The sequence below is a fragment of the Brassica napus genome, unplaced genomic scaffold, assembly GCF_020379485.1.
Source record: "Brassica napus cultivar Da-Ae unplaced genomic scaffold, Da-Ae ScsIHWf_168;HRSCAF=305, whole genome shotgun sequence".
NCBI classification, from domain to species: Eukaryota; Viridiplantae; Streptophyta; class Magnoliopsida; order Brassicales; family Brassicaceae; genus Brassica; species Brassica napus.
This window is the reverse complement of record NW_026015107.1, coordinates 106,948-134,947: the sequence shown is the minus strand read 5'-3', so window position 1 is coordinate 134,947 and position 28,000 is coordinate 106,948. Positions and strand designations below refer to the sequence as shown.

Sequence of the window (28,000 nt, the reverse complement as noted above, 5' to 3'; positions counted from 1 at the left end):
ATGATGAACAAGCAGAGAAATTATTTGTCACGTGTGAAGAGGGTTTTGAAGATGACAAAGAGAAAGAGAAACAAGACCTTATTCCATAAGACTGACTCACTCTTAGCTTGGTATTGATGTCATTAATACTGAGCTTACACAGACTATAATAAACCTTAAATTTTTCTTTATTCTTCTTAGCAAGTATTTTTATTTTTGGTACCTAGTGTAACGAGAGTTTATACTTTTCAGATTATATTTTGGACCATATCATTTTTGCATAGGTATAGTTTTGATCATGATACATGTGCCACTCATCTTACTTTAATTTCTACTTTTTTTTTGTTATATATAAATGCACAATTTATTTATTCTTTTGGGTGCTTTGAGATAAATGAAAACTAAATATGGACATTTTACCTGGACTCGAAAATCCGAAACCAGAACCGACATAAAAATATCCAACCCGAAACCAAACAAAAAACTTACAAGTATCTAAATAAGTCTCAAATTCCTCTACCCGAAAGAATAAGAACCGAAAAAAATGATCCAAAGAGATTTGATCCAATAAGAACCGACCCGAGTAGACGTAACCTAGTAAAAACTTATCTGTACCGACTTAAAAGCATGAATCTCTAAAATTATGACTCCATGTGTTTTATTTTCTACCTTTTAGTTTTATGATTTAGTTGTAATGAATTATTCACAATCTTTATTATTATGTTGTAACATTCTAAAGTAATATGAAAAACTAAATGTCAAAATTTTGTGTCTTAAAATGTTTTGTTTGCAAACAGCTTCATAGCTCATGACATCAACTTTGTGGTAAGAATATTATGATAAAAATTTCAGATTTACTTTCATGCACATCTTTTTTATCCGGTGAAGAATGCTGCGCCAGGACCAGAGCACGGCGTCCAGGGAGCACAAGTTGTTGCTCTGAGGCTTGAAGGAGACCAAGCAGCATTTTATGGTTGCGGCTTTTACAGTGTACATGAGACGCTCCTTGACAGCGCTGGAAGACACTTCTTCAAAGGATGTTTCATCCAGGATGCAATAGACTTTATTTACGGTGCTGAAAGATCTATCTACCATGTAATAAAGAAAAACACGCTTGTTCACTAAAATTTACATATGAATATGAGATAACAATGTGATAGTGAAACATGATTGTACGATTAGGTCAAGGAGACTACTTCAGGGATAAGCGGAATTATTACAACTCAGGGAAAGGATTCAAAATCTCAGCCAACATGATTCTCGTTTGTGAACTGCAACATTTCTGGAACCAGGAAGATTTGGCTTGGACGAGCCTGGAGATCTTATGCAACTGTTGTATTCTCGAATACTTACATGTCAGAAGCCATCTCTCCAGTGGGCTGTTCGTTTCACCATCCAAATGAACCATCTGAATGGAGATGAAAGTTTTGTTCGTTTAGGCTCAAAGTTTAACATTTTGTAAGGGTAGAGACAAGACTTATTCAAAGTTAATTATATATCTAATATTTTTTTTGTTCAGTTTTATGATCATGTACCCTATGTTTATTCAAATGCTATACTATACTTATAAGTATGGTAAAACAAAGTAATGAAAATGAGTTATGGTCTTCATCATGATTGTAGAATCTAGAGCAGTTATTAAAGATTGTTTGGACTGACAAACTCTCAGTCTCCAAATTTGGAAAATAAGAGTGAGTTGAATTTCTACTTTATATTTGAACTTGATCGGTATAACTTTTAGAAAAACATTAACAAATTTAATCAATCAATTATTTTATTAATACTAAAAGCATGAAATTGGTTGTTAACATCATCCAATTAACATTTTTGTTTTGCTGTTTCATATAGGAAAGTGTTTGATACTTCATCCCCATGTTGGTTACTTATAGATAAGAAAAAATGAAAAAAATAAGTTGAATAAAAGGAAAAAATATTTAGAAAAATGAAAAAAATAAGCAAAATATGAAAAAAAAATAAGCAAACAAATGGTGAAATCAAAAGTTTAAGACTTAGAACCAAAACTAATAATTTACTAATAATAGTTATACCAAATAAGTGAATACAGCAGGAAGAGTATTAAATTTTTAAACTATACACATGATCTTATATGATTTGTGACACATAAGTAATTTCTTTTACTTATGTAGATTGGTAAAATTCTCTCAGAGATTAACTACTCTTTTAAAAATATTAAAGTATGTAGATATAGAATGAGGAAGATAATTAAACACATGAAATATTCTATTGTATATAGGAATATGGTCTTGTTTGGAAACTAGACATGAATGTTTCTTATAGAAATAATCTATATCTCGATATTTTGTGTTTGTATCTATGCATCATGATTATTCTATATGTTAATAAAATCCGATTTATCTATTTTTTCTTCAGATGTAAGCTCGGAGAGTATGTTAGTTTGACTAAGCCACTGGTCTCCATCTATGTAAGAAATGTCCGTGAATGAAGATGCTTCAGAATCGGTTAGTTGTTTCCCATATGAAACTCTTCTTTTGTAATTTGCTCCTTCTCCATAGCATTTATGCTCTCCAAAAGTCACTGTCCTGTAAAATAAAATGCATTTAGAACAATGTACTTAAGATCTTTATATGATTTGAATTTATTTAGTCGACTTACTTTTCTCTGGTAGGATCACCCCAATCATTCCAACCTTCTGGAGTGATGATTCCAGACATGTAGGTGTTTGAGAACACTACAGTAGCATAGGCTCCCCAAGCTCGTCCAAGCCACATGTTGCCACTTCCATCAATCTTACAATTAACGAAAGAGAATCCTGTTTGTTCATCTTCTGATTGCCTTCCATGAGCTGTGATAGATCCACTGATCCCTGATGTATTCTCCTTAGCTATCGAATTAATAGTACAATCCTGTTAAAGAATTTATATTGGTTATGATCATTTTTGGAATGCTCATGTATGTATTTTATAATTTTAACCTGATAGAGTGATCTTCCGTTGCCAAATATGAAATCTATGGACCCTTGGATGAAACAATTTTTGAAGAAATGTCTTCCTCTATCATCTAGAAGAGTATCTTGAGCACCATAGAATCCACATCCATAAAAAGCACACTGGTCTCCTTCAATCTTTAGAGCTACTGCTTGTGCATCATCTTCACCCGGATCTGGTTCCGGTGCATTGTTCTTCAAACCACTCAAAACAATACATGTTTGAGAACTCAAATCATCTTATTCATATGTTGTGATTTTGATTTTCTTACCTTGAAGCTAATATTGTAAGCTGTGAAGTTAGCTGCCAACACAGCAAAAGAGAAGCTATAAGCAGTGCCTCCTGCAGATTTTGATGTGTCATTCCATTCAATGGATGTGTTTTGATATCCTCTTCCTTGCATTACAATGTTTGTCTTGTTCTCATTAACTGTAACTTTTTCCCTGCTTACTTAACATTTAGCCAAACATTACTAAAACGATTTGATATTACACAAGAAAAGTATATAGAGTTATTAACAAAAGCTTGGAATTAAAGAGACGACCTATAAACACCCGAATTGACGATAATAAGGGTTTTGGAAGGGCTTAAATCCGGTACAGAATCAATCGCACTTTGAACATTGCTAAAGTTACCACAACCATTCAAATCAACAGTCAACACAAGTGAAGGCTTGTACAGGTGTGTAAGCCTTGACGTCCATTTCTCACAACACTTCACTGGAACATGATCGTTGTGAAGATGATGGTGTCTATGTCCAAAGAATGCTGAATATATTGATAATGGTCCGAGTTGAGAACTGGTTATAATAGTTGTAGCAATAGAAAAGAGAGAGGACGGCAATGGGATTATATAGAGAGCAAGAATGGTGGAGAAAAGAGCTATCACGGTGGTTACAACCGGTTTGATGGCCATGGTTAAGATCAACGGGGACTAAGTTTAATAAGCTGGGTAAATGTTGGCTGCTATTTATACATGTGTGAGTTAGAGTGCCGTGAGAGTAAAGTGAAGGATATGGGCTTCTATATAAACATTTATTATTGCATCAAACTTCCAGTGACGTTTCTGAATTGACATTTTCATTTTTTTCCTACTAATTAAAAGAACACTTGAAGAAAAAAATCTCCAACTTCATGTAGTTCATATAAAATTCTAGAAGATAATTTCATAAAATACATGTTCAACACGAAAACAATCTGAAAAATATGAATTCTTGCCGATACTTTTACGTAGAGGAAGAAGTATTTTAACTTTTTTTTTTTAAATCCTTGTTTGCAGGTAGCAATAAGCATTTTTAAAGAAAAGAAATAGCACTCAATCTAATCTAAAAGAATATATTTTATAAAAAATTTTGAAACAAAATATAATTTTACAAGCCTTGTATCTAGAAAGGATGTTTAAAAAAATTATTAAATGAATCCGATGAAATAGTTGTTGGGACTATAAAGAAAGAATTTTCAAACCGACAAGCGAGCGAGTTGGAGGTACGGTGAAATTGTACGCCAAGATGGCGAATGATGCTTAACAAAACCATTACGAAATCAATTATTATATTTTTAATTTGCGTTGATTTTTAATGATAAAGACTGACAGTTTGACTCGTCGTCTAATGAAGTAATATTTTCTAAACTACAAAATCTGATCAAAGCAAAATGCTGTCCCCGCTATTCGCTAAACTTCTTTATTCCATATTTGGCACTGGTATAGTGGTATGGTTTTATGAGAAATACATAACCATATGTTCACTCATCTACACTTAAAAATATAATTTAAATTTTAGTTTGACCTGTTTTGAACGCTTAACAGTTGGCATCATAAATGATTAGGTTATAAATTATAACAATATTATAATTAAAAAGTTTTTAAAAAAATAATATAATTAAACAGAGGTAATCTCTTCCAATATGAAAAATGATTAGCCGCAACTAAACGACAAAGTTCTGTATATTCTTAAAAACTCTTTATTTAATGGACCAACAACATTAATAATAAGCCCAGTTTCGTTTATCATAAGCCCATAAAGACAAGTAACTTACCAAACTAATCCGAACTGGTCGGTTTGAAGGTGCTGAACCAATGAGAATTGAAGATGAATATTTGAGAACCGATAGGTTTAAAGATTACGAATCGAACCAAACTGGTTTCAATTCAATTTTCATACATCCATTTCACCGTGTAAATTAAATTTATACCAAATCATCCTCTAATGAAATTGCAAATCAAGATAAATATTTTCCCCATTAGATGCTCATCCCTGCATATAGGAAAAAGCAAGTGTGTCGATATGCACTCATTTCCTGAATATTTAATCCGCATGTTTAACGAATATCATGACCAAAAAAGCAACATATTTCCAAAGTTTTGGTTATAAATCTTAAAACCATACTCTAATATCACAATTGTAACTTTCATACATGATTTGTTTTCTTGACAACATCTTATGTAATTATTGCATTTATGTGTTTTTCATTTTTGGACAATATATATTATATCCACATTTTAGATAAGTTTTGTATACTTTGGTAACATTTTAGATCTTCTGTGAAATTTTACCAAGCAGAAGTTCAAACCTAGTTTTCAATTTGAAAGCATCCAAAAGAATAAAAAGAGAATTTGAGCATTTAATTATATATTTTATCAGACTATAACCAAAAAATAGAAATTAAAGTAAGATCATTCGAGGTCTGTGTGGGACCTATGCATTAACGGATTATTTATTTATTTTATAGATATTTCATATTTATGTAAGGTAATTTAATTTAATTTGATGAATTATCCAAATTAGATAATAAACAAAAGAAATAAGACAAATTTTTGAATTTATAATAACATTATTACTAACTTAACAGATTTAAAATTAATTTAGATCAATTTAAACAGATTCATACTAATTTAGAAAGGTTTTGAACCAATTTAAGTTATATAAATTAGATTTTAAGAAAATCGTTTCGGTTAGGATTGATTTGCCACCTAGACCAATTTTTAGAACCATAATCAAAACTATGCAATATACCAACCATATGCAAAACATATATGGTCCAAAATATAGGGTGTGGCTGGTAACCATCATATGAACAATAGGAACGGATAGAAAAGAAATGAGTAGGAATAAAATTTTAGGAATGATGGTTCCATTCCTCATGAATGGTAAAAAATTTAAGGAATATTAAGGAACATAGTGTTCCTCCTCGTTCCCTTGGTCACCAGTCACACCCATAATCTTTTCTCTAATCTTAAAATCATAAACTCTTGTTACATTAATGATAGAAAAATAGAGATACTTGCTAAAAGAAAAATAAAGAAAAATTTAAAGATTATTATAGTTTGGGTAAGCAAGTATTAATGCCATCAAACATCAATACTAAGCAAGAGTGAGAGAGTAGTATGACATAAGGTATTATTACTTCTTTCTCACTTTAAAAGCTCATCTTCACACTTGACAAACCATTTCTCTTCTTATTCATCAAGTTGATATCTATCTTCTTACTTTCTTTTTTTCAATGATCTCTTCATCTAGTCAAACTTTCTTTCATGGGCTAGACAAAATGATCACAATCCTCTCAATTGTGATCATTTCTCAAATTCACAACCAATGGATACCTTTGTGAAAAGTTCACAAGAGTGTAAGAAATCATTGGTGTTATTCCTCCATAAAACCATGCGAAAAAGTTCATCATTGTTGACTATGAAATCTAGGTGAGCATAAAGATTCATCCATGCTTGTTTACCATTAGTTTTGACTTTCTAAAATCTAATTAAACACATGATTTTGTTAAGGAAATAGTCATTATTACTATAAACGAGATTAATGTAGTGATGCAAGGGAATGAGCTACTTAAGCACTTCCATAGAGTGGAACAACACAACAACATCTTCAAATCGAACATTTTCAAGCTTCTTTGCTGCAATTTGAGATTCTTTCAAAGCATTCAACATAAGTTTCAAGGTATTGAGTTTATGGTTGTTTGCTTGCATGTCAAGATTATGCTTTGTGATTATGTTATGGAAAACCTTAGAGCAATTATTATAAACATTTGAATTATTGTTTTTATTTGATTGGTGTCGAGAACAATGCTCCAACAGTAAATCCTTGTGAAAATGATGAACATGAACTTGCTCTAAGGATTGTTGGGGACAAAATTGAATTATAAGGATGTGGGTTCTATGGGAACCAAGACACCCTTCTAGACCAACAAGGAAGACGCTTTTACAAAGAATGTTTCATTGAAAGATTTATTGACTTCATATATGCTAATGCAAGGTCTCTTGTTATAATTGTCATGAGATGATGACATCATTCATACGAACCCATTCTTAAGTTATAAACTACATAACAAAATACTTATTTTGTTATCAATGCAGATATTGGTCACAAGTCAAATTATTAAGATGAAGATAAAAAATACAAATAAAAATGAAGGAATCCTTTAGTTTGGTAAGAAAATATTAATTATGTCGGTCATAAAATCAATCAACAAATGAAAATGAAATTGAACTATGTCAAAGATGTTTTTTAGTTTGTAAGACATTTTTCAAATACAAACGAACAAAATTGTAAAACGTTTTAGTTTGTGACAAGTAATGTAATTGTGATTTCATTAATATGATGTCGAAAACCTCATCAATCTCTTTTCCATGACAAAGAAATATTAAAATTTTGTAACTTTATTTAATTTTGTTATAATTTGGTAACATTTTAGGTTTTCTATGAGATTTTCCCAAATCAAAGTTCTCATTTTTTAAAGCAAATATCCAAAATAATAAAGCAAAATATAAGCATTTATATATTTTCTTAGAATGTAACAAAAAAAGGAAAGAACTTAAGTAAGATAAGTGTGCAAAGCTGAACAAAAAAGTGTAATACACCAATCATATATGAAAGATGAATAAGTCCAAAATATCTTCTTTAAAGCATAATCTCAAAAAGATATATATTGTTACAATGATTATCAAATATGAAAATGAAGTTAAAAATAAAAAAGAAAAATCGAAGGATTATTTTAGTTTGGGTAAGCAAGGATTAATTATGGTTGATTAAAAATATTAACATTTGAGAGATTTTCTAATTAAATATAAATATAAGTGATTGGAGTTATGAGAATAAAATGTGTGTACCTCCATTGCAAAGTCATTGGAAGCAAATTATCCTCACAACCCTTATGATTTTGTTGACTACATCATGTAATAATTGCATTCTTGTGTGTTTCCAATTTAGGTCTCGGTGTACTATATAATATATATAAACGAGGACATATATATATATATACTTTAAAATATGATTCTGAAAATTGGTAGGTGCCGCATAGGCAACAATTCAGTCTTATCCAAAATGAATTTTTAACAAATGTGATTTATACGGCTCAAATAAGTTAGTTATAAATTGGTTAAAATCAATTTAAATCAATCTAAAATTAGTCTAAATGCTTTAAATTAATTAATAATGTTATTACAAATCTATAAAATTATCCTTTTGTTTTGTTTTCTATATCTTAGTTTGATAATTCATCAAGATAATTTTATAATTAAAACTAAAAATTAAAATATCTTATATAAATACATTATAAAATATCAATAATTCAGTAACGCCTAAGCTTCCTCTAGGCTTTGAATAATAAGTTTAATCGCTAAACCTTTACAAAGCACCTAATTATCGCTTAGTGATTTCTTGAACATTGCTTTAAATAAATAAATAAATAAATATATAAGTGTGTATATATATATATATATATATATGTATGTGTCCTTTTTTAAAATAAAAATTCTTTTTTTGGTTTGTTTTATCGTAACAACTTGTACATGTTTTAAAAGTATAAAATACTCTTTTGAAAAGAAAGAAATAAAAAACTCAAAACTTCTTATGTTTTGGGAATCAAGAATGGCCAATTTTATAAATTCAAAACGTATATCTAAGATGATGAATTTAACCGTGCTTAATTTATTATAAATATTTAATGTTTATGACTCAGAAATTCTATTAAAATCTGTCAAAACCCTTGATCATACATATTACTACCGATATGTTGTGAATTGAAAATCTAGTTGAAAAAAAGAAAGACAACGACTCTCGATCTTTAAAGACCTTATTTGATCTGCATGAACTATTTTTGGTGCGTCTAGTTAACTGAACTCTCATTTCCAACAAATTCCATCCGTCAGAGCATGTATTGTGGTCCATTTCATTTTCTTATTAGTGAGGAGAAAAGAGATATAGAAGTTTCAGGCCAAATGCCTTCTGTAAAAAACAAAAAGTTTCAGGCCAACTAAAACTTCTTAAACCGGTAAACCAAGATCTGACTTGGCCACTTAACATGTATAAGCAAATCAATCAACTGGAATTCTTATTCGACTTCTTAGATTATCACAACAAGTGCTGTTAAAAGAAAGATTATGTTGAACATGTAATTCGAGATTAATGTAGGAGACATTTTGTTCCGGTTTGGTTGGGTTTAGGTTACCCCCTATATGAAACAAAGCTAGAGACTTATATTATTTATCATCTTTTAACCTTGACTTAGATCTATACCACAATTAATCTAATTCACCTTATCTTTATTAACATTACAAGAAGAAAGATGATCATATTTTTCGTTCATCTTATATGGTGAATCTTGCGTGATTCGAGAAAATTCTTCCACTTGGGTTCTCGAGAAGATATATACTGAAGAAAAGTGGCAAAATCGGTGTCCATATACTGTGGTGGATTATGCTCGTCGGTGAGTTTCGGCGAGGGCTTCACAACGGATGTCAAAGGGAAGCTATGCAGCGACGCAACTGATATCCTAGGCTTTGTGGAATTCACCAATACCCTATGTAACACGCTTTTGTACCTCCCGTTGCTAAATATCTATACAAATATGACAAAATTAGTCCAAACCAACTCAGGGGATATTAGTCGGATATAAATTTGTAGTGATTGTTAAAATTCTCAAATTCTATTGCTATTGGCTGGTGAATTCTAACATTCTTACTAAAATATAATGTTATTGGTTTGATAATTGTTTAATGACTTACAAAATCTCTTATTATTCAAAAAGTTTAATTTTTAATGATTCTAAGTTTCTATCAAATCTAGTGTTATTGGGAATTGAATTTTAGATAATTTTACTCATAAAACAAAACTTTAAAAATCTTACATATCTCCTCTAGATTCTTAAAATCTTTGAGCTAGAACATTTTCATAAACCTTTTAAATATGAAAAACTCTTTATAAGTCTTTACAAATTTAACAAATCTCTTAACTTTCAGAATCAACCAACCCTATAAAAATTCTACTCCCACTGAACACCCCCCCCCCCCACCTCCCCCTGAAATAGTAGTGTCAAGGCTATATTAATATAGGCTATATTAATATAGGGATATAGAAGTTTCCATACTTGTATCCGAATCAATCTCAATTGGGATTATCCTTTCCAATATTTGTTTACGAGGAATGCTTTATTATCTTTAAGATCGTAAAAGCATTTTTTAAAGTGAAAGAATTTATTATTCCAATCAAAAATATCCATAATATATTAAAAGAGAAGCATTACAACATATTTTTGTAGCCACATGTCACCACCACAATCATTCTTAGAATCCTTAGAAAAATACGCTGGTCCATATAAATATATAATAAGTTTTTTATTAAACTAACCATAAATTAATCATAAATGTTCTTCATTGTTTCCTTAAATAAAAATCACGAAATTAGCTAATATGGCTAAAGTATATATGACAATTAATGATTTTGAATAATAAATATTTGATAAAAATCAGTCTATTTTCTATCATTTTTAATTCATTTTAAAATAAATTAAACAACCACATTAACTATATAATAAAAATTTAGATTTTTTTTGTATATATTATATTTTGAATTTTAAAAAATGAATATAAATGACTAAAGTTGTTAAAAATCTCACATTGAAATTTTTGTGATCCATGGTTTAAAATTAATGTTATAACAAGATACAAATGATTACGAAATTACATAAGTAAGAAGTCTCATTTAATAAATATTATATATATGCATATTAATATTTTTTTTAATAAATTATATACCATATAAAATACATAAGTTCTAATTTCGAATTTGCTTTGAAATTTTTTGATAAACATTTTGAACAATTATTGACAACTTAATATATAGATTTTAAACTTTGCATTGAATGTTCTTAAAATTATAAATTACTAAAACTATTAAACATCCCACAAATTTTTTATTGTTATCATTGATTTAAAATTTTTGTTATAAAGAAATACAAACGATCAAAAATAATATGAGTATAAAATATTTTTAACATATGTCAATATTAAAAATGTACTATATATCTATGTTAATATCATTTAAACTTAATTTTATAACATATAAAATAGAAAAAGTGTTTGTTTGGATAAATAAAATTTATTTAAGTATTTGTACCAATTTATTATATATGTAATAGTTACTAAATTTTTAATTATTCAATATATATTTATTATTTCATAATATGTAAAAAATATATAATACTTAAAAATAATATATATATATATATATATAATATTCATTCCGCGCAAGGCGCGGATCTTAACTTAGTATATCTATTATAAAGCTTTGTTGTTAGGCTAAGAGCGCTAACCCTTAAATTTAAGAAAATAACTAGATTCTAACCCGCCCTTTGAAAGGGCGGGTATATTTTTTTGTTTTAATTTTTTATAGAAATTTAATTTTTATGTTTTTTGTAATCACATATTTGTATACCATTTTAAAAAAATTATTAGTAAGAGGTTTTGATAATTATATTGAATTTGTAATATTGCATAGCTATACACATGTACTCAATGTTTTGAAATCCGATCCAGATCTGCGGTTGAATCGGTAAATCCGGTGATCCGGTATGTAATCCGATTTGAATTTTAAGAAAAAAATATTATTTAATAATACAGTAAAACCTACAAAAACTCGCTAAAACCTAGAACCCGACTACCAATTAAACCAGTGGTTGAATCAATACATAACTTTTAATTATTAATTTTTTAAAGTTATATTATTAGAATGTTTTTGTATTCTAATTAGGAAGTTAAATTTTTAGTTTTATAAAAAGAAAGATGATATGATTGTGTAGATTAAATAAAACCCGCTAAAACTCAGAATCCGTCCTACCAGTTAAACCACTGGTTGAACCAATACATAACTTTCAATTATCATTTTTAGTTATATTATTATGAATCTGTTTGTAATATAAACAGGAAGTTAAATTTTTAGTTTTTATAAAAAAAAGATGATAGGATTTGTAGATTATGAATCTATTAACAGAACTAATTGTTTGATTTGGATTAGTTTATTTTTATTATCAGTTATCTATTATAATTTTATGATAGTCCACTGTACATATATGTTGTAAAATATAATAAAAGAAAATCCACAAGAAACCTGTATAACTAATTGGTATGAAAAAATATTTTATATTAGTTTCTATCACCCAGTAATACAGCATATTTGTTATTATCCTCTTTATGTTGTATAATATAAATAAAAAATCTTCAACTGCGTTTTGACAATTCTATTAAGATAGCATCGTTGGCGTTTTACAATGATCATAAAATGTTATAAATTGTTTCAACTGCGGTTGCGGATGGTTTTAGATAAATAAATGTAAAAATATTTTCTAAATGTATTTTAAATTTTAAATTTTAAATATTGTAAAGAAAAATATCATAAAGTTCATTTTATATTTCAATTTGTAGTCACTAACAATATTATAATTTATATTACAAAAAAATTTAAACCGAGAATATCCACTATAATTTGAAGTATTAATATTTCTGTTGCTGAAGATATGTAATTTAAATAGCGTAATCCAATTTCTTAAGGTTATTAGATATATCATAGTTTTCAGGTTTCTTAACGATATAAAAAAAACAAAGCCTATATTAAAGTTCATAACCCAATTTGGTTTAATCAATTTACGGGCTAGCCGTATAAATATTAGGATGGTATGCTTTTTTGAAAATAATAATAAGATGATGATATAGCATTACATACTATAGATGGTTGTAGACTTGTAAGAAATATATGTTACAGAACTTATATCAGTCGACAGTTTTATTTTAGCTATTGTTAGTGGGTTCCTACTATTAAGGAATTAAAGTAGTGGTTACAAAATATATATTTAGATATAGTTAGAAATTATATGGTTTATTTTTATAAGTATATATTATAGGATTTTTTTTTGGACTCAACTATTATCAATGGGGCATGTTCCTGTTTTAATAGTATTGATTATCTTACAGATAAACAATTTTTGGAACATAAAATGTGAAAATCAATTCTCTTAAAAATGTATTTACTGAATGTAATTTCATAATTTGGTGACAAAAATATATATATATAAGAAAGCTTTTTATGAATAAGATGATTAATACCTCGAGATGATCACCAACGTTGACGACAAAGGAGCCAGGAATGGGATCAACAGTGACCCATTCGTCACGGTACATAATCTGAAGCCCTTCAACGTCGTCTTGCAGAAGAAGAGTCACGAAGCCGTAATCGGAGTGTGGTGGCATCCCCAGCGTCAGCTCCGGCTGTGGACACGGCGGATAACAGTTCACAACCACCAACTGACTACCTTCTTTCAACTCCTCGGCCGCCTTGTCTCCCTCACCGTCGATTTCAAGGCTCTCCAATATGGCTTTCACCATCAAATCGAACATCTCTTTCGTTTCTTTCGCGTAAATAGCCGCCAAACTCCTGTTTTCGTTTTTAAAATTTTATAAGTTTAGTTATAGGCTCATGTAATTTTATTTGTTCACAATATTTTAATGTTACGCGTGATATGTAACCCGTGACTGCTATTATAATGATAGTGGTGTAGAAAGAAAAATAAGTTGTAACTTCTAATATATTGGACCTTAATTTTCTTTGTTATTTTTTTTTATTGTTATTTAGTAGTTCTTAGTTCCACCCATCTTTATAGATTCCCAAGCCGCCACTTACATATCTATTACAAAACTTATGTCAAATAATACCATTCGCTGACCCTATTAATTAATTGAGTTTGCACTTTGTGACCAGAAGATTATAAAATGTGTCTAAAGCTGCAATACCAAATATTTTTACTTTGACAGCTAATCTTTCTTCAGATGTATTTAAAATATTTTATAGAGTCATATAGGTAATAATGTTGAACTACCCGCTTAATACTTGAAACACGTGCTATATTTGTCTTTCTTGAAACTATATTTATTTTCAAAAAAAAAAAAATCAGCATAAGATTAATTAACTTTCCATTTATAGAATGTATATATGGGAAATCTCACCTGAAATCGGATGGAGAAGAAGGCCAGTAAGGAAAATAATCAGGGAGAGGATGTGCAGAGAGTTTCAAGAAGTCCCTCCAGCAAAAGATATTGTCTTTGCTCTGGTTAAAACTCGTGCCGTACCGTACTGGAGCCGACATGTCCGACGTCATGTACTTTGATCTCTCCTCGTACGGAAGCTCAAAGAATCTCTTACAGACTTCTATCATATACCTGCTCACGTCTCCCTCCATTCCATGATTCACCACCTGTATGCCCATTAACATAGCTTACTTTCTTAGGAAGCAAGTAATCATTATAACAATCAATATAATTTACGGTTTGAGAACTAACCTGGAAGAATCCATAGTTTTCGCAGGCCTCGGCTATGGTTCGTAGGACATGAGACCGGTTAGGTCCAAGGAGCTCGGCGATATCTATGATGGGAAGCTTTAGGTTTTGTTTTGGTTTGATGAGCTTGTCGGGTTTTGTGAAGATGGGTCGGTCAGGTTCAGGCCATATATATTTGGTTGGCACTTTGGTCAGACCGTTGTCACAAAGATGTTTCACACCTCTTTGGTATTTCTTGTTCTCTTCTTCCACCACCAGCGCTATCATTGACGGCGACATTCTACGTATATCTATCATGAAATCAATTAATATATACAAAGAACTTATAAAAGAACGTCACGGAAACTCAAGAGATGTATGTAATTTACCTGGTGGATCTTGATTTTATATGTGTATATGTAAATGTGAAGAATCGATCGATGTTTCAGGACTTGGTAATTAAGTTGTGGTGGGTTTTTCATGTTGGTAGGTGTAGGTATTTATATATACGTGTTTGATGATGCGACGTTGAAATGAATAGTCGAGAATTGATACTTTGACGAGCAAAACCAGCTTTGGTATTGTTCTCAGTCAAATTCGTGGAGATGACCTCTTCTCAACTCGTCTCCTTACCAGAAAATCGTTGACATATTATTAGTATCATTACTCTATAGTTTTTGGCAATAAGACCACGAGATGGTAGGGTCTAACTCGCAAGAATATTAAATACATTTGAAATGATACAGAAAAATATAGTAACTATTAGTATTATTAAAAGTCTAGATAGTTTGCGTTGTTGGAGCTACGTTATGTACTTTTACGCACACACAACAAAAAAAGGTTTGAAATGTTTTTTTTTTTGCTAAAATTTGGTTGAAATGTTTTGTTTAGAGAAAAAATACAATTTATATATAATTTTTTATATTAATAAAATCAAGGGATATTTATATATGTTGACTTTTATACAAATATAAAATTTGCCTTAAAATGTGTAATTCTCAATATAAAGAAACACCAAGAGATTGAATCATAAAGCTTAGGACCGGCCACAAAGGATAGAAAGCTACATGTTGGACTGGGAAAATATTACGAGAAAAAATATATTATAGTCTTCAAAAACACTGCTGGACTGAAAATATAATAACTACATGTTGAAATTATAAGTTTTTCCTTTTTTTGAACAATATAAGTTTTTCATTTGCTAGTCCATTTCCACTTTTTTAGCTGTGAGAGATTTTACACTTGGTTGAAAAAAATAAGTTGCTAACTAGATGTTCTTGTCATATACAAGGAAGATATAAAATGTTCAATAAGAGAAATAATATTTCATCCGTTTCAAAAAGATACATATTTTAGATTTTTCACATATATTAAGAAAATACATTAAAATTATATATATATATATATATATATATAACGTACGTATTTCGACGAATGCCCCAAGTATATAAGTTGATTAGTTTCATCGAGGGATTCCAGCTGTTGATAAGAACAAATAACAATACGTAGTTAAGATAATACAGAAGTCAGCATGCACGCCCTATCTCGATTTAATATGAAAGATTGTTTAAAGTAATTTTTCCATCCAATAAAGACCTTCACAATATTTTACATCAGAAACAAAATCTGATTTAACTATATTATGTGTGAGGATATGATGGATATCGGATATTTTATGAAAGTCAAATTAACGACAACATCTTCTACAATATTGGTTGGTTTTTACAAAATCCACGTCAAATCTATGAAAGGGCACGTCGTTAACTCAACTATTGGACGTAAGATTAAGCCATAAAGGCCCCCTAATGTGTTGTTATTTATTTTCTTAAAGACAATGTTAATAGTTAAAATTTCGTTTTTGCTACTTTTTCTTTTGTTTAGCAAAATTATATGTAATAAGTATTAACCTTGACAACTCATTGTAGTTTAAGTCCGACTAAACCAACAAACCACAAGTTTTTCTTGAACATTGATGCCCTAAAACTATTGGAAAAACACTTTTTATAGTGACTACGCCCACAGTAAAACTGTTCATATTTATTTATTGTTCAGATTTACGGTTTAGTATACACTATTTGTCCTTGCGCATATGAAAGAGTATTTACTTGAAAAGATTTTAATACCACGAAGACAGAATCCTTGACATATCCGTGAGAAGGAAGTACCGCATGGATATAAATATATAATCACTTCTCAACATTATAAATCACGACAAACCTTTTAATCGTAGATGCATGTTACTTATGCCCGATAGTGGATTTTAATTGCTTGTATTTGATTTGATGAACTCAAATTGATCTATAGATTTGAAGTTTGTTAAACACATCAATTCATGGACTGAAAAGAAAAATAAACATCGACCGACTTAGTTAACGATTGTTTAGTGTTTAACATGTTTAGTCCTCATCATACGAGTCCAATCGAGTGACAACTACATCAAATAAATGGAGTCCAGAAACCAGGATAGGAAGGTTAAGTTGTTAAAATAAAATTAAACTATTAAATTTTAGAAACAGTTGCATGAGTTGGCAAAAATAAATAATTTCGAAAACAGTTACTAAAACTTGCGAAGTCAAAGACAAAAGTATCTGCATGCATTTCGTCTTTTTCCTCTCCATTCGTTGCATTGGTTTTGTAGGACATGTGTTCTCTATTTCTTTATATTCTGTGTATTCCGCAATTAAACTTTTGCTTTTCGCACAGAAGAAAATCAGTTGACGTAAAAGAGAGGAAAATTCATTTTTTCACGGCAATTTTTTTTTTTTTTTTTGAGAAACATGGGTTTCTGTTTTATACTGAACTTTTTTTGCAACTAAAAAGTTAAATCTAAACCTATTAAAAACACAAATCTAACTCTCGGATAGGAAGTACAATCCACAGATGGATTCTCTCCCGGGTATTTAAATGGACCGTAAACATAGACTATATCAACGTGGCCACATGACAACATTAATGTTCTTTTTTTTCTGGAGAAAATGCTCTTTGTTCAACGCTGTTTTAGTTGTCAATATTCACACACACGAGGCATTCAATTTTCTGAAGAGAAAAAAACAATGTCTTGTGCCAAATGTTAAACTAAAAATCTGAAGCGGCATAATAAGAGAAAAAATGAGAGTATATAATTACGTGATAGTTATCTCAAATATTTCTAAAATGTTATGAGATATTGACACGTTAAGTTTATGTGAAATTAATGAAAGAGTAGGTATAAGAGAAATTGTATTAAATTATTGCGCACTGCGACTTAGCATCCTTCAGTTTATCATAAAATATTCCGTGGACCTTTCCAAGTCTTGTCTAATAACAATTGCCCAAGTCAATAGATTAAATCGTATATAGTTGTTTTAATAATTATGAATAAAGTCAAACAATATAAAACCTACAAGAGTTATAAGGACATATTGCTGACGAGCAGTTGCCAGTTGCATCGGTAACGTTACTCAAACTAACTTATTAAGGTGACAAGACACGAAACTAACAAATTTCACGTTTTAAACTTTGCTTTCAAGTTTCAACTATTTATGTTGGCGCCATCGTAAACAAATGATTTTTTTTTTTTGCTAAAAACATCGTAAACAAATGATACTCGGCAGTCAAATTTAATAATTTAATCTAGAGATACTGCAATTTCCCTAACGGTAAATAATATGTACTACACAGTACACTGAAAAGTTGCAACTATTTTCATGGATTTTATTCAACTTGATCGATTGCTGTATACGTAATTTAGTTAATCAAGTATCTAAACCAGCGCAAGAGAATTATTTTGTCCAAAATGATTATTGGTAACGATCATGGTATTTGCTTTGTGTAACTGATATCAATTTTTATAGAAGATTGAGTTTTGGAAAATGGATTTACTCATGTACACGTGTTGCAAAATATTTTGATAGTGTTCGAAAGTAGGATTGTGTTAAAACTTAAACGAGACTTGGTCATCTAAACTTGCGCGGTGTTAATGTTACTAATTGATTGTAGGCTAATCCTACTAGGCTTGTAGCTAACTCAGCAGCATGCTGTTTGGAATAGTCAAAGAGCTGACCGTTGAAAGCCGACAAGGTCTCCTATGATTCGACGAATGTTCTAAAGAATTAGCCATGTCCGTAAAATGAAATAGTACATGAGTTGTACTATGTCGTCCCTACGTGCTCTTTCTTTTATCTGTCCAGCTCCTCACCGGGAAATTGTGGTTTGTTATAAAGTTTTTTTTTGGGTTTTGTTTAAGAAGCTCAACGTTGCAACGTAGTCTCACTGTTACATACTTAAAAAAAAATAAACAATAAAATTATGTAGAAGAAATATGTCGACAAAATTTAAAAATAAGAACACGTTTTTTTGTTGTTGTTGCATGTACAGTTGCAACGTGTGACGATCAAAAGATCGGGTCCGAACTAATTACAATGCATAACTAAACAATTCATAACATGTTATCCTCTTACAAAAAAAAAACAATTCATAACATGTTTTCCAATAATCAAACATAAATATATATATTTCTATGTAATAACTACATACACGAATCTATTTTCATAGTACTTTTGATGATTTTGCATTATTTCATACATAATTTAAACACCAAAAACTAGTGTTGTTTTAGTTTTAAAAAGTAAGCTAAAATAACCAAAAACGTATATATATCTAATATAGTTTTGTAGTTTGTTCGAGTAAGGTCGAAGGCCAGAAGCTGAGTGTATAATCTACATCATGGGCTGAATATGACTGACGCTAGTAAAAGCCCATACGTCTATAAAGGCCCATAACCAAAACGGTTATACGAATAAACAAAAAAAGTTCACTCCTTTGACGAGAGAAAAAACAAAAAAAATAGGAGTAGAGTCGTTCTCTGAAAGCTTTCGAAAGTGAACTCCGATGACGACGGAATCAGGTCAATCCTCTGGTTCTAAACCCTCCGATGATGAAGCATGGGCCAAACTGGGTCTGCCCTTTTCTCTCCCCTCCCTTTGTTTCCGAGATTTCTATCGAATGTCCATTGACCTTTAAAAGTTTCTCTTTTTTTCGCAGTTCCGTTGGACACTAGATTCTCTGACATCGAGATTAGGCGTAGTGATATGGTGATATGCTCTGAGATTAAACCATCTTCCTCGGAAAGACATGAATGGTGCAGAATCACTAAGAACTTGGGTCAAGGCTCTGCCACTTTACATAACAAAAGGTTGAGTCTTTTAATGTTTTCTCTGTTTACATTTCTGCTTTCTGATTTTTTTTGGTAACTTGTTTAGTTCGGATGCTATACTTGTTGACGAGGCTCTCATCCCCAAAGATGGTGCTGTCGATATAATGTCTGGATCCGAAATTGTTCCTGGCCCTGGAGGACAAGGTTCGACCTTCCTTACATCTTAATGTCTCTGAGTTAGTTTATTTCTTAAAGCAAGACTTTTTTTTGTTTTCATTTGGAATTGGTATGGTTGATAAAGATGTGTTAATTCATATTGGTGCATTCTTATTGCATTGGATCTATGACGGAATAAAGTAACAGCTACGGTTTAGTTTATAGGTAACACTTTAATTGAAGACAATATTATGGACAGAACAGTGGTATTGCTATAGTAATGTTTCTCATTGAACTAGTTCTGAGCTTCTGATAATGAAAGCTGTAGTTTCAGATTTTATTTCAAGTTACTGTTTGTGCCGTTTATTTGTTAGGTTACCTTTTAAGAAGACAATAAACTTCGAGGTATATAATTTTTCTTTAATTTAATTTTGTAGGTTACTTGCAGTACAGATTTACGGTAATGCCTGCTCCAGATTCAAGATCCCAGCTACTGAAGGTGCTCTATGATATCTAGTTATCTACTCATAGTCCCTAATTCTAGATTCTATTCTTTGAAGTTTCTTATTCGGTCTCTTTGGTTTTTGCTTTTCAGATCTCCATAGATCCTGACCACGCAAAATGCAGTATCTGCTTAAACGTGTGGCATGATGTTGTCACAGCTGCGCCTTGCCTTCATAATTTCTGGTCTGCTCATTCGCTTGGTCTAGTGCAGTTCTCATCTGAGATAAAAATATATTGGTAGGTAACTGATGGTTGATGTGTTCTGCCTGCAGTAATGGCTGTTTCTCAGAATGGATGCGGAGATCTGAGGCGAGACATCAACATGTGCTGTGTCCACAGTGCAGAACAACCGTACAGTTTGTTGGGAGGAATCATTTCCTGCAAAACATACAAGAGGTAGTATTATCTGTTCACTTGCATATGACTATACTCTTGTGCTTCATATACGCATGCTTCTTGAGCTTTTTAGTGACTATATCAGAGCCTGTTATTTTAGGATATATTAAAAGCGGATACAGGACTGAGGCGGCCAGCTGAAGATCTCGCAGTGTTAGACTCATCTTCATCAATCCAATCAAATCTTGTAAGTATTTGCTGCAATATCTTCTATTAAGTAACTGATTTTGTAAATATATAAAGCATTTGTTATCAAGATGATTAAGTCATTACCATTTCTTAAACACGCTGATAGTATTTCTTGTGCAACTAGTCGTGAGTTATACGTACCTGCCATGCTGTCTTAAATACCACAATTTACATACGTCTTAGATCATTGGGAGCAAGAGAAAACGTCGTTTCAGTACGCTAGTCTCGCCCACACTTGAAGAAAGAGATAGCTTGCGTTTGCAATGCCCACAATGTGGTAAGATATTTTATCTGGATGCTTGCTTCTTATATTTTTCACTGTAGAGAAAAACTTAAGATTTGTCTTTATCTTCTTATTATTCTCTTGAATAAGTTGATTCAAAGTATACCAAAAGTAAACTGTTTCTAGTCGTACGAAAGAATCAATGTACTTGAGGAAACGGAAATAAAAAACGATGAGGACTTGAGGTATCATCGTACAATGCTATCATTGATGGGTTGATTTGTTCTTTTGCGCCAATGGCTCTATTGTCAGCTGCTACGATTGGTGGTTATCGGTGTGAACGCCATGGTGCACATCTGCAATGCCACCTGTGTAGAGGAATGATGCCTAATAGAACCAATTTCCAAGTGCCGTTACACTGTAAGTAATAGTACGTACTTCTTTTTACAGGTTAAAATCATCTACCGTTCTAGCTTTCAATACTGGTTGTTATCTTCTTTCTACCCTTGACATTGTAAGTTCATTGCTGTTGTTGCTTTCACTTGCTCAGCTAAGAAAGTTTATTTGCAGGCATGGGATGTGATAGGCCTTTTTGTGGTGCTTATTGGAGTTCCCAAAGTGTTACACATGGTGAATCATCTACTCCAGTCTGCAGTCGAGACACTTTCAGACCTGTAGGTTAAGCTGTGATCTAACCAAAACTGTTCACTGTTTACTATTATTAAGCCATGTTGATAATACTTGTTCGTTTTATAAGATTAGAATAGTTTTCATTAAAACTGATCTCTTTGAACTTTGGCTCTCTGTTATGTATGTATTATACGCAACATGACTTGATCTTAGCTTTTCTTTTCCTTCTCTGAGGTATTGCAACAAAAAGAATTTGCCCTGTGGTTAGAATTGCTATGATACAAGAGTGTATTGTGTATTTGTTATTCTCTTCTTCTTTTTCATTATTTTCTTACTAATATTTGTAGATCTCGGAACGCACAGTTACAAGGATTCCCTCCATAACCCATGAAATGAATCGCCATGAACAAGATGTAAGGAACTACCTCTAACGGAGTATTTATATCTCTCTCTTTTTTTTTCTTTTGTGACACTCTCTGTGTTTCTCTGTAGATAACGCAAAGATGCATTGCTAAGATGGGGAGAACCGTGCAAGATGTTGTAGCAGAGTGGTTCAGTCTTTTCAACGACAGACAAATCGGTAAAAATCTTAATATCAAAATTTTTAACCGTTCAAGATTGTTTTAACAATAAGATCATTTGTGCAAACTTATGTTATGTAAACTTAAAAACTTGATCTCCATCCTTGAGTTGTAATGATGTCTTTCTTATGCAGACCGCTCTCGGATGCCACTCAATCATGCTGAGTCGATAACCGTGTCAACACATGTTTGCAAGTAAGTTACTAGTCTAGGGTGGAGACTCTTTTGTCTCAAATGGATCGTTTGAAACAATAGTTAAGACTGCAAATTGATTTTCTTCCTACTGTGATGTTAAAGATTGTTGTTGTACATTGCAGTGAGTGTTATGATAAGCTGGTGGGGTTCCTTTTATACTGGTTCCGTGTAACGCTTATCGTAGATTATTTTCCAGCTGATGCAGCAGCTAGAGAAAATTGTTGGTATGGATACGCATGTAGGACACAGCACCACAATGAAGAGCATGCTCGTAAACGTAACCATGTGTGTCGTCCTACCAGAGGGAACCATCCCTCTTAGACCATATTAACATTTTTCTCTTCCTTTTATTTTGTATGAACGTGCTGATGAGTCGGCTTTTTGGTTATATTTTGGTGGATATTGAAGTACAATCCACAGTAAGGAATATTGACTTATGGATGTTGAAGTATATATTCTACTTGCATCCACGTATCTTCATTTCTAATGTCTGGATGGGGATTCTTGGTTGGGGTTTAGTGGATTTTAAAATCCTATAATAGATTAATGATTTTATTTTGGGAAATTGCAGTAGATAACTATGATAACAAATTTAATGATTTTAAATACTAATTGAAATTTTCTTAGAAACTTAATGGAATTAAACGATTTTATGTTTTATAAAAGATTAAAAATTTAACTAAAACTTGGGAGTACTAATAAAACTTTAATTTTAATCTCTACTATATAAAAGTAACTAATTTCAAGATTTCTAAGCTGTGCCACAGAGACACAAATATTCTCATCCAATCAAACTTACATGTCAGCTACTCTTCCGTGTCACTCAACAAATGTAACCCATCAAAAAAGACCCAGATTTAAGACCAACAAACTACAACGAAACCTAATTTGTGGCCCAATTAAACTGCTCACCATCTTTTCATGTGGCAACGTGTGGGCCCCACCCAGAAAAAAATAATAAAATAATTGAAAAAATTGTTAGCCCGTTTGTGAAGTGTCGTCGTTAGCCCGTTTGTGAAGTGTCATCGTTTTTAACGTAGGGTTATCTTTCTCGCTTCACTTCAGACACATCTCGAAACACATAGCCGTTTGTCTTTTCGTAATCTCTCAATCTCCGGCGAACTTTACATCTCCCCATCTTCAATAACTTCTTCATTAATGGCCCTGTTTCATATCATCTCTGTTAACCCTTCTTATATAAACTTCATCATAGAAAAACTTCATCTCTGTTAACCCTTCTTTACAGCATCTCATCGAAAACGTCTCTCTACTTCTCCAGTTGCTCAAACCGGAGCAGTGCATCTCATATCAAGTCAAAGCTTTATTGAACCGGCGCAGATTTCAACCCATCATTGACAATGTCCTCCTCTGCTGCTAGCCTGCTACTGTTGCTCAAACAGTCGTCTCCTATCTCTGCCTTGGTCTGACTTCTCAGTTCGTTGTTGGCCAGATCGCTTTTAGGATTCAAGGACCATCAAAAAGAATGGTGAATTCGTGGGTATCATCACCCTCCTCCTAGCCTTTTTTTCTAAAAAAATCTGCAATTTAACATATAATAAAGCTTTACTTGGATTTCAGTTAAGGGATCTTTCAGGGATGGTTGCATATCGGGAAAGCAAGGCTCTGCTTCACATAATAAAAGCTGCTCACTCCGTAAGCTTTTCAACCATCGTTATCTATCCATGTTTAATTACAAGTTTGATATACTTTAAAAGAGATTCATCGATATTTTGTTATTTTTCTTTGCTGTGTATATGATGTTAATTTATAGTTTTGTGTGGTGGTCTGAGAATGATGTTCTCATTTACATATTGTTTTGGTCAATGGGTTTTATTTTAGGTGTAAAACTGTGTCTACGTCGGAGGTCATACGAGTCCTCGCTGCTGCAGATCGGCTTCATAAAGGTCTGGGGCAGATTGTTATTCAAGAGTGATTATGATGTTGACTCAGCTGTAAGAATGAGGGTTTTACCTACCATCTATGAGTTGTTTCACTCTCTTAGGCCACCAGAGAAACAATTCAAGGAATAGAGGTCAATCGTGATTAAGGGAATGAAAACTTTCTTTAGTTGTTGGGCTGAGGGGATAGAACTGATACAGTGGAAAGAAACATATTTGGGAAGGAGCAAAGTGTCCGCTGTATTGTCACTTCTGAACTCATTGCAGACTCAAACCAAAGATGGAGTGTTTGAACCATAATAAGGTTATTTAAGTCTGTGATGGATTCTGAAGCTTCTCAAGACTACTGCCTTTTGAGAACATGCTCTACACCAAAGCAAGAAAAGAGGAAGCGGATTGCAGAGGTGAAGATGAAATCATAATAACCTTGAGGACAAAGTTCTTCAAAGGGGGAGTAATGATAAGTTTGGTAATTTGGTTGTCACGAACAAAATTGCGAAGCCAGATTAAATTTGAAGCTTTTATGCAAGTAACGAGAGTTTTTTGTGACGGTAACGAGAGTATTTGTATTGAAAACTTTATCAAACAACAAAATTTCTTAATCTTCTCTCTTCTCTTCTGATAGTGTTTTTCACCCATTTTGTCACAGATCAGCTGATAAGCTAAAAGAAATAAAATGTTCTTTGGAATAGTTAATTAGCCGCCAATAAATACACCAACTATCATAAATGTTCTTTGGAATACCACCCGCATCTTAACTTCTCTTCCAACGACGAGTGTTCTCCGCTAATACACCAACTATCATAAACCTAGCCGATAACCATCTTACCTCCGCCCTTCAAAGTATCCACAGCTTAGCAATAAAACTCTACAAGCTTAAAAACAACTTTACAAATGTGAATTACTTCTTCAGAGATTAAGCAACACTTATGTTCACAACCCGGCGCTTGCGCCGGCCCTGCCCCTAGTTTCTTTTTAAAATTGCTAAAGTGTGTCAGATTTGCAACCCCCACTTCCATTTACAAATCAATTAAAATATAGAAAAAAATAAGCCCCCTCTAATTTTTTTCGGGTGAAGAAGGTTAATTAATAGGACTGAAGTAGTATACTCAAATGATTTAGACGCGCAAAAATGATAACTTTAATTTTTAATTATATTATTGGTTAAGTTTTGTTAAATCCCATGATATATTGGTGAATTTTTTCAAAATAATAAATTATTTATCTAATATTTTTAAATACAGATTGTAAATTTATTAGAGATTTTAATAGATTTTTAAAAAACGTTTCTTAAACTCAAAGATATAAATTGAAAAACTTACGAATTTGCAAATATTAATTAAAATTAATTTTACATTTTAAAATAATTAAAGTTTATAAGGATTTGCAAATCCTATTCCAATTTACAAATCAACTAAAATATAGAAACAAATAATAGTTCTCTGAATTTTTAAGTGGATACGTATCCGTTCCTGTATGATTTGCGATTCTATTCCTTATATAACATTAATTAGCGAGAATGGATGGATTCTCATTATTATCATCTCCGTTATAAATAGTATATGTATTTGCAAGCGTCAGCACACATCGGTGATAATTCTCATCATTAATCCAAGAAAATAATATTAGTTGAGAAGAGCAAAGATGGGTCCTAAAATATTGGTTACTATTCTCATTATTGTCTCTCTCTTTGGTCTCCACCAGTGTAAGAAGTGAATCTATATCTTCCTTCTTCAAAACTCAATACTAATAAGATAGATGTAGGCGTTACACACGTTGTATTATACTTTATGGATTCAGCCATTGCTGCCACATGATTTTATAGTTTGAGATAATCATTGCAGGTTATGATCCCGAACATCCGATTGGGCTAGAAAGATGCTTCAAAAAGTTTGAGGGAAAGCCATGGCAACTCGAGGTCTTGTGTTGTGTCAAAGATCCTTCTAACTGCTTCCCTGGATTCGAAACAGAAAAGTGTATCAAATGTCCGCCCCTACGCAAAGGTGACGCACCATCCACTTCGCTTGGTGCAACACCTTCTCCTCTATAAATTATAACTAGATTTTGATCCGCGCTTCGAAAGCGCGAATTTTATGGGTTATATACAAAGTTAAATATGAGATAGTATTTTGAGAATATTATGTATTATTATGTTATAAAGTCGTATTATATCGAATACAAAAATTTGTTTAAAATTATATAACTTATGAATAAGTTTATTTGAGATTTTTAATATACACTCTTATGTAACTCTTTCTTAAGTATGAAAATTTTACCCAAATTTGATAAACAAACCAAACCAATACGAAATACAGGTTGAGGTTCGGGATTGGAGAAAAATACTATTAGATTTTTTTGGACCTGCGGGTCTCTATTGGACTCTGGATACCCAAAGTACCCGGAATGTTTTGTTCATATTATGTATATTTGAGTAATTCATATATGTTCTCAGTATAAAAATATTATTGTAAATTTTGGATTCGCGTTTTTTGTTATAGTTTCAGGTTTTGGGTAAAATTTCAAATTTTAAAAATATATTTAAAATATTGGATATTTTTGGTTCTCGGATAAGATTTTAGTCTTTTAGATACTTAGTTATTTCTGGTATTTGTTTGATTTTGGGTATTTTTGTGTTCTGATTTTTTGGCTTTTCGGATTCTTTAGATCTTTTTGTCCTAAATACTTTTATCGAGCTAGACTTATTACGTAGTCAAATTACATAGTAAATTTTACAGATACTTGAATTATTGACTCAAACTGACCTGAAACTAAAAGGAACTGATATAAACAAAAAAAAAATTGAAATACCTAGTTGGATATAAATGCCAAAGACCCAAAGAACTTGTACCTCAAAGAAACCGATTTATATTTATAAATGCTAGCAGGATTGTACGATTAATTCAATAGCTAAGGAGAATACATCAGGGGTCAGTGGATCTATCACAGCACATGGAAGACAATCAAAAGATGAACAAACAGGATTCTCTTCCATTAACTGTAAGATAGATGGAAGTGGGCAAGTGTGGCTTGGACGAGCTTGGGGAGCCTATGCTACCATAGTGTTCTCAAACACCTACATATCTGGAATCATCACTCCAAAAGGTTGGAATGATTGGGGCGACCCGACAAGAGAAAAGTAAGTCGGCTAAAACAAACTTCAAATCATACATAGAACATCTAACTTACATTGTTCTAAATGCATTTTATTTCCCAGGACAGTGACTTTTGGAGAGCATAAATGCTATGGAGAAGGAGCAAATTACCAAAGCAGAGTGTCATATGGGAAACAACTAACAGATTCTGAAGCATCTTCATTCACAGACGTTTCCTATATAGATGGAGACCAGTGGCTAACTCAAACTGACATACTCCCAGAGCTTAAATATGAAGACAACATATATGAACTTATCAGATTTTACTAGCATATATAAGGATCATGATGCATAGATACACACCACAAAACATTGAGATATAGATTATGTCTATAAGAAATCACAGTCATATCTAGTTTTCAAAAAAGACCATATTCGTATATTTAGTGGATTTGCATGTGTTTAATA

The 28,000-nt window shown here is 31.6% G+C and overlaps 5 protein-coding genes across 6 annotated transcripts; 3 read left to right on the top strand and 2 right to left on the bottom strand.

Annotated features, from left to right (window-relative positions):
- Positions 1-27,862, top strand: LOC111215829 (probable pectinesterase 15). Its single transcript, XM_022719999.2, has 5 exons — positions 1-110; positions 777-804; positions 868-1,074; positions 27,326-27,576; positions 27,655-27,862. Exons 1-5 carry the CDS (start codon positions 1-3, stop codon positions 27,860-27,862), a joined length of 804 nt encoding a protein of 267 aa, XP_022575720.2.
- LOC106454699 (probable pectinesterase 15) lies at positions 2,198-3,953 on the bottom strand. The gene is made up of 5 exons (XM_013896814.3): positions 3,490-3,953; positions 3,217-3,388; positions 2,933-3,139; positions 2,614-2,864; positions 2,198-2,540 (listed from the first exon to the last, which is right to left on the bottom strand). Exons 1-5 carry the CDS (start codon positions 3,858-3,860, stop codon positions 2,330-2,332), a joined length of 1,212 nt encoding a protein of 403 aa, XP_013752268.1. The 5' UTR covers positions 3,861-3,953; the 3' UTR covers positions 2,198-2,329.
- Positions 8,731-15,017, bottom strand: LOC125598295 (probable 2-oxoglutarate-dependent dioxygenase SLC1). The gene is made up of 5 exons (XM_048772495.1): positions 14,924-15,017; positions 14,559-14,845; positions 14,226-14,473; positions 13,329-13,656; positions 8,731-9,789 (listed from the first exon to the last, which is right to left on the bottom strand). The coding sequence occupies exons 2-5, from the start codon at positions 14,832-14,834 to the stop codon at positions 9,535-9,537; spliced, it is 1,107 nt and encodes a 368-aa protein (XP_048628452.1). The 5' UTR covers positions 14,835-14,845; positions 14,924-15,017; the 3' UTR covers positions 8,731-9,534.
- LOC106451098 (E3 ubiquitin-protein ligase CHFR) lies at positions 19,337-23,016 on the top strand. Of its 2 annotated transcripts, none has more exons than XM_013892958.3 (14): positions 19,337-19,470; positions 19,557-19,707; positions 19,775-19,872; positions 20,262-20,323; positions 20,420-20,511; positions 20,601-20,724; positions 20,825-20,911; positions 21,097-21,190; positions 21,449-21,556; positions 21,707-21,810; positions 22,114-22,179; positions 22,259-22,346; positions 22,482-22,542; positions 22,665-23,016. In XM_013892958.3, exons 1-14 carry the CDS (start codon positions 19,404-19,406, stop codon positions 22,861-22,863), a joined length of 1,401 nt encoding a protein of 466 aa, XP_013748412.1. In that variant the 5' UTR covers positions 19,337-19,403; the 3' UTR covers positions 22,864-23,016. The 2 variants fall into 2 exon arrangements, with proteins under 2 accessions (XP_013748412.1, XP_013748413.1); XM_013892959.3 differs by having other exon boundaries at positions 19,368-19,470; positions 22,739-23,016.
- Positions 25,985-27,251, top strand: LOC106453452. Its single transcript, XM_013895699.3, has 2 exons — positions 25,985-26,145; positions 26,285-27,251. Exons 1-2 carry the CDS (start codon positions 26,085-26,087, stop codon positions 26,488-26,490), a joined length of 267 nt encoding a protein of 88 aa, XP_013751153.2. The 5' UTR covers positions 25,985-26,084; the 3' UTR covers positions 26,491-27,251.
- Positions 27,863-28,000: the final 138 nt, after the last annotated feature.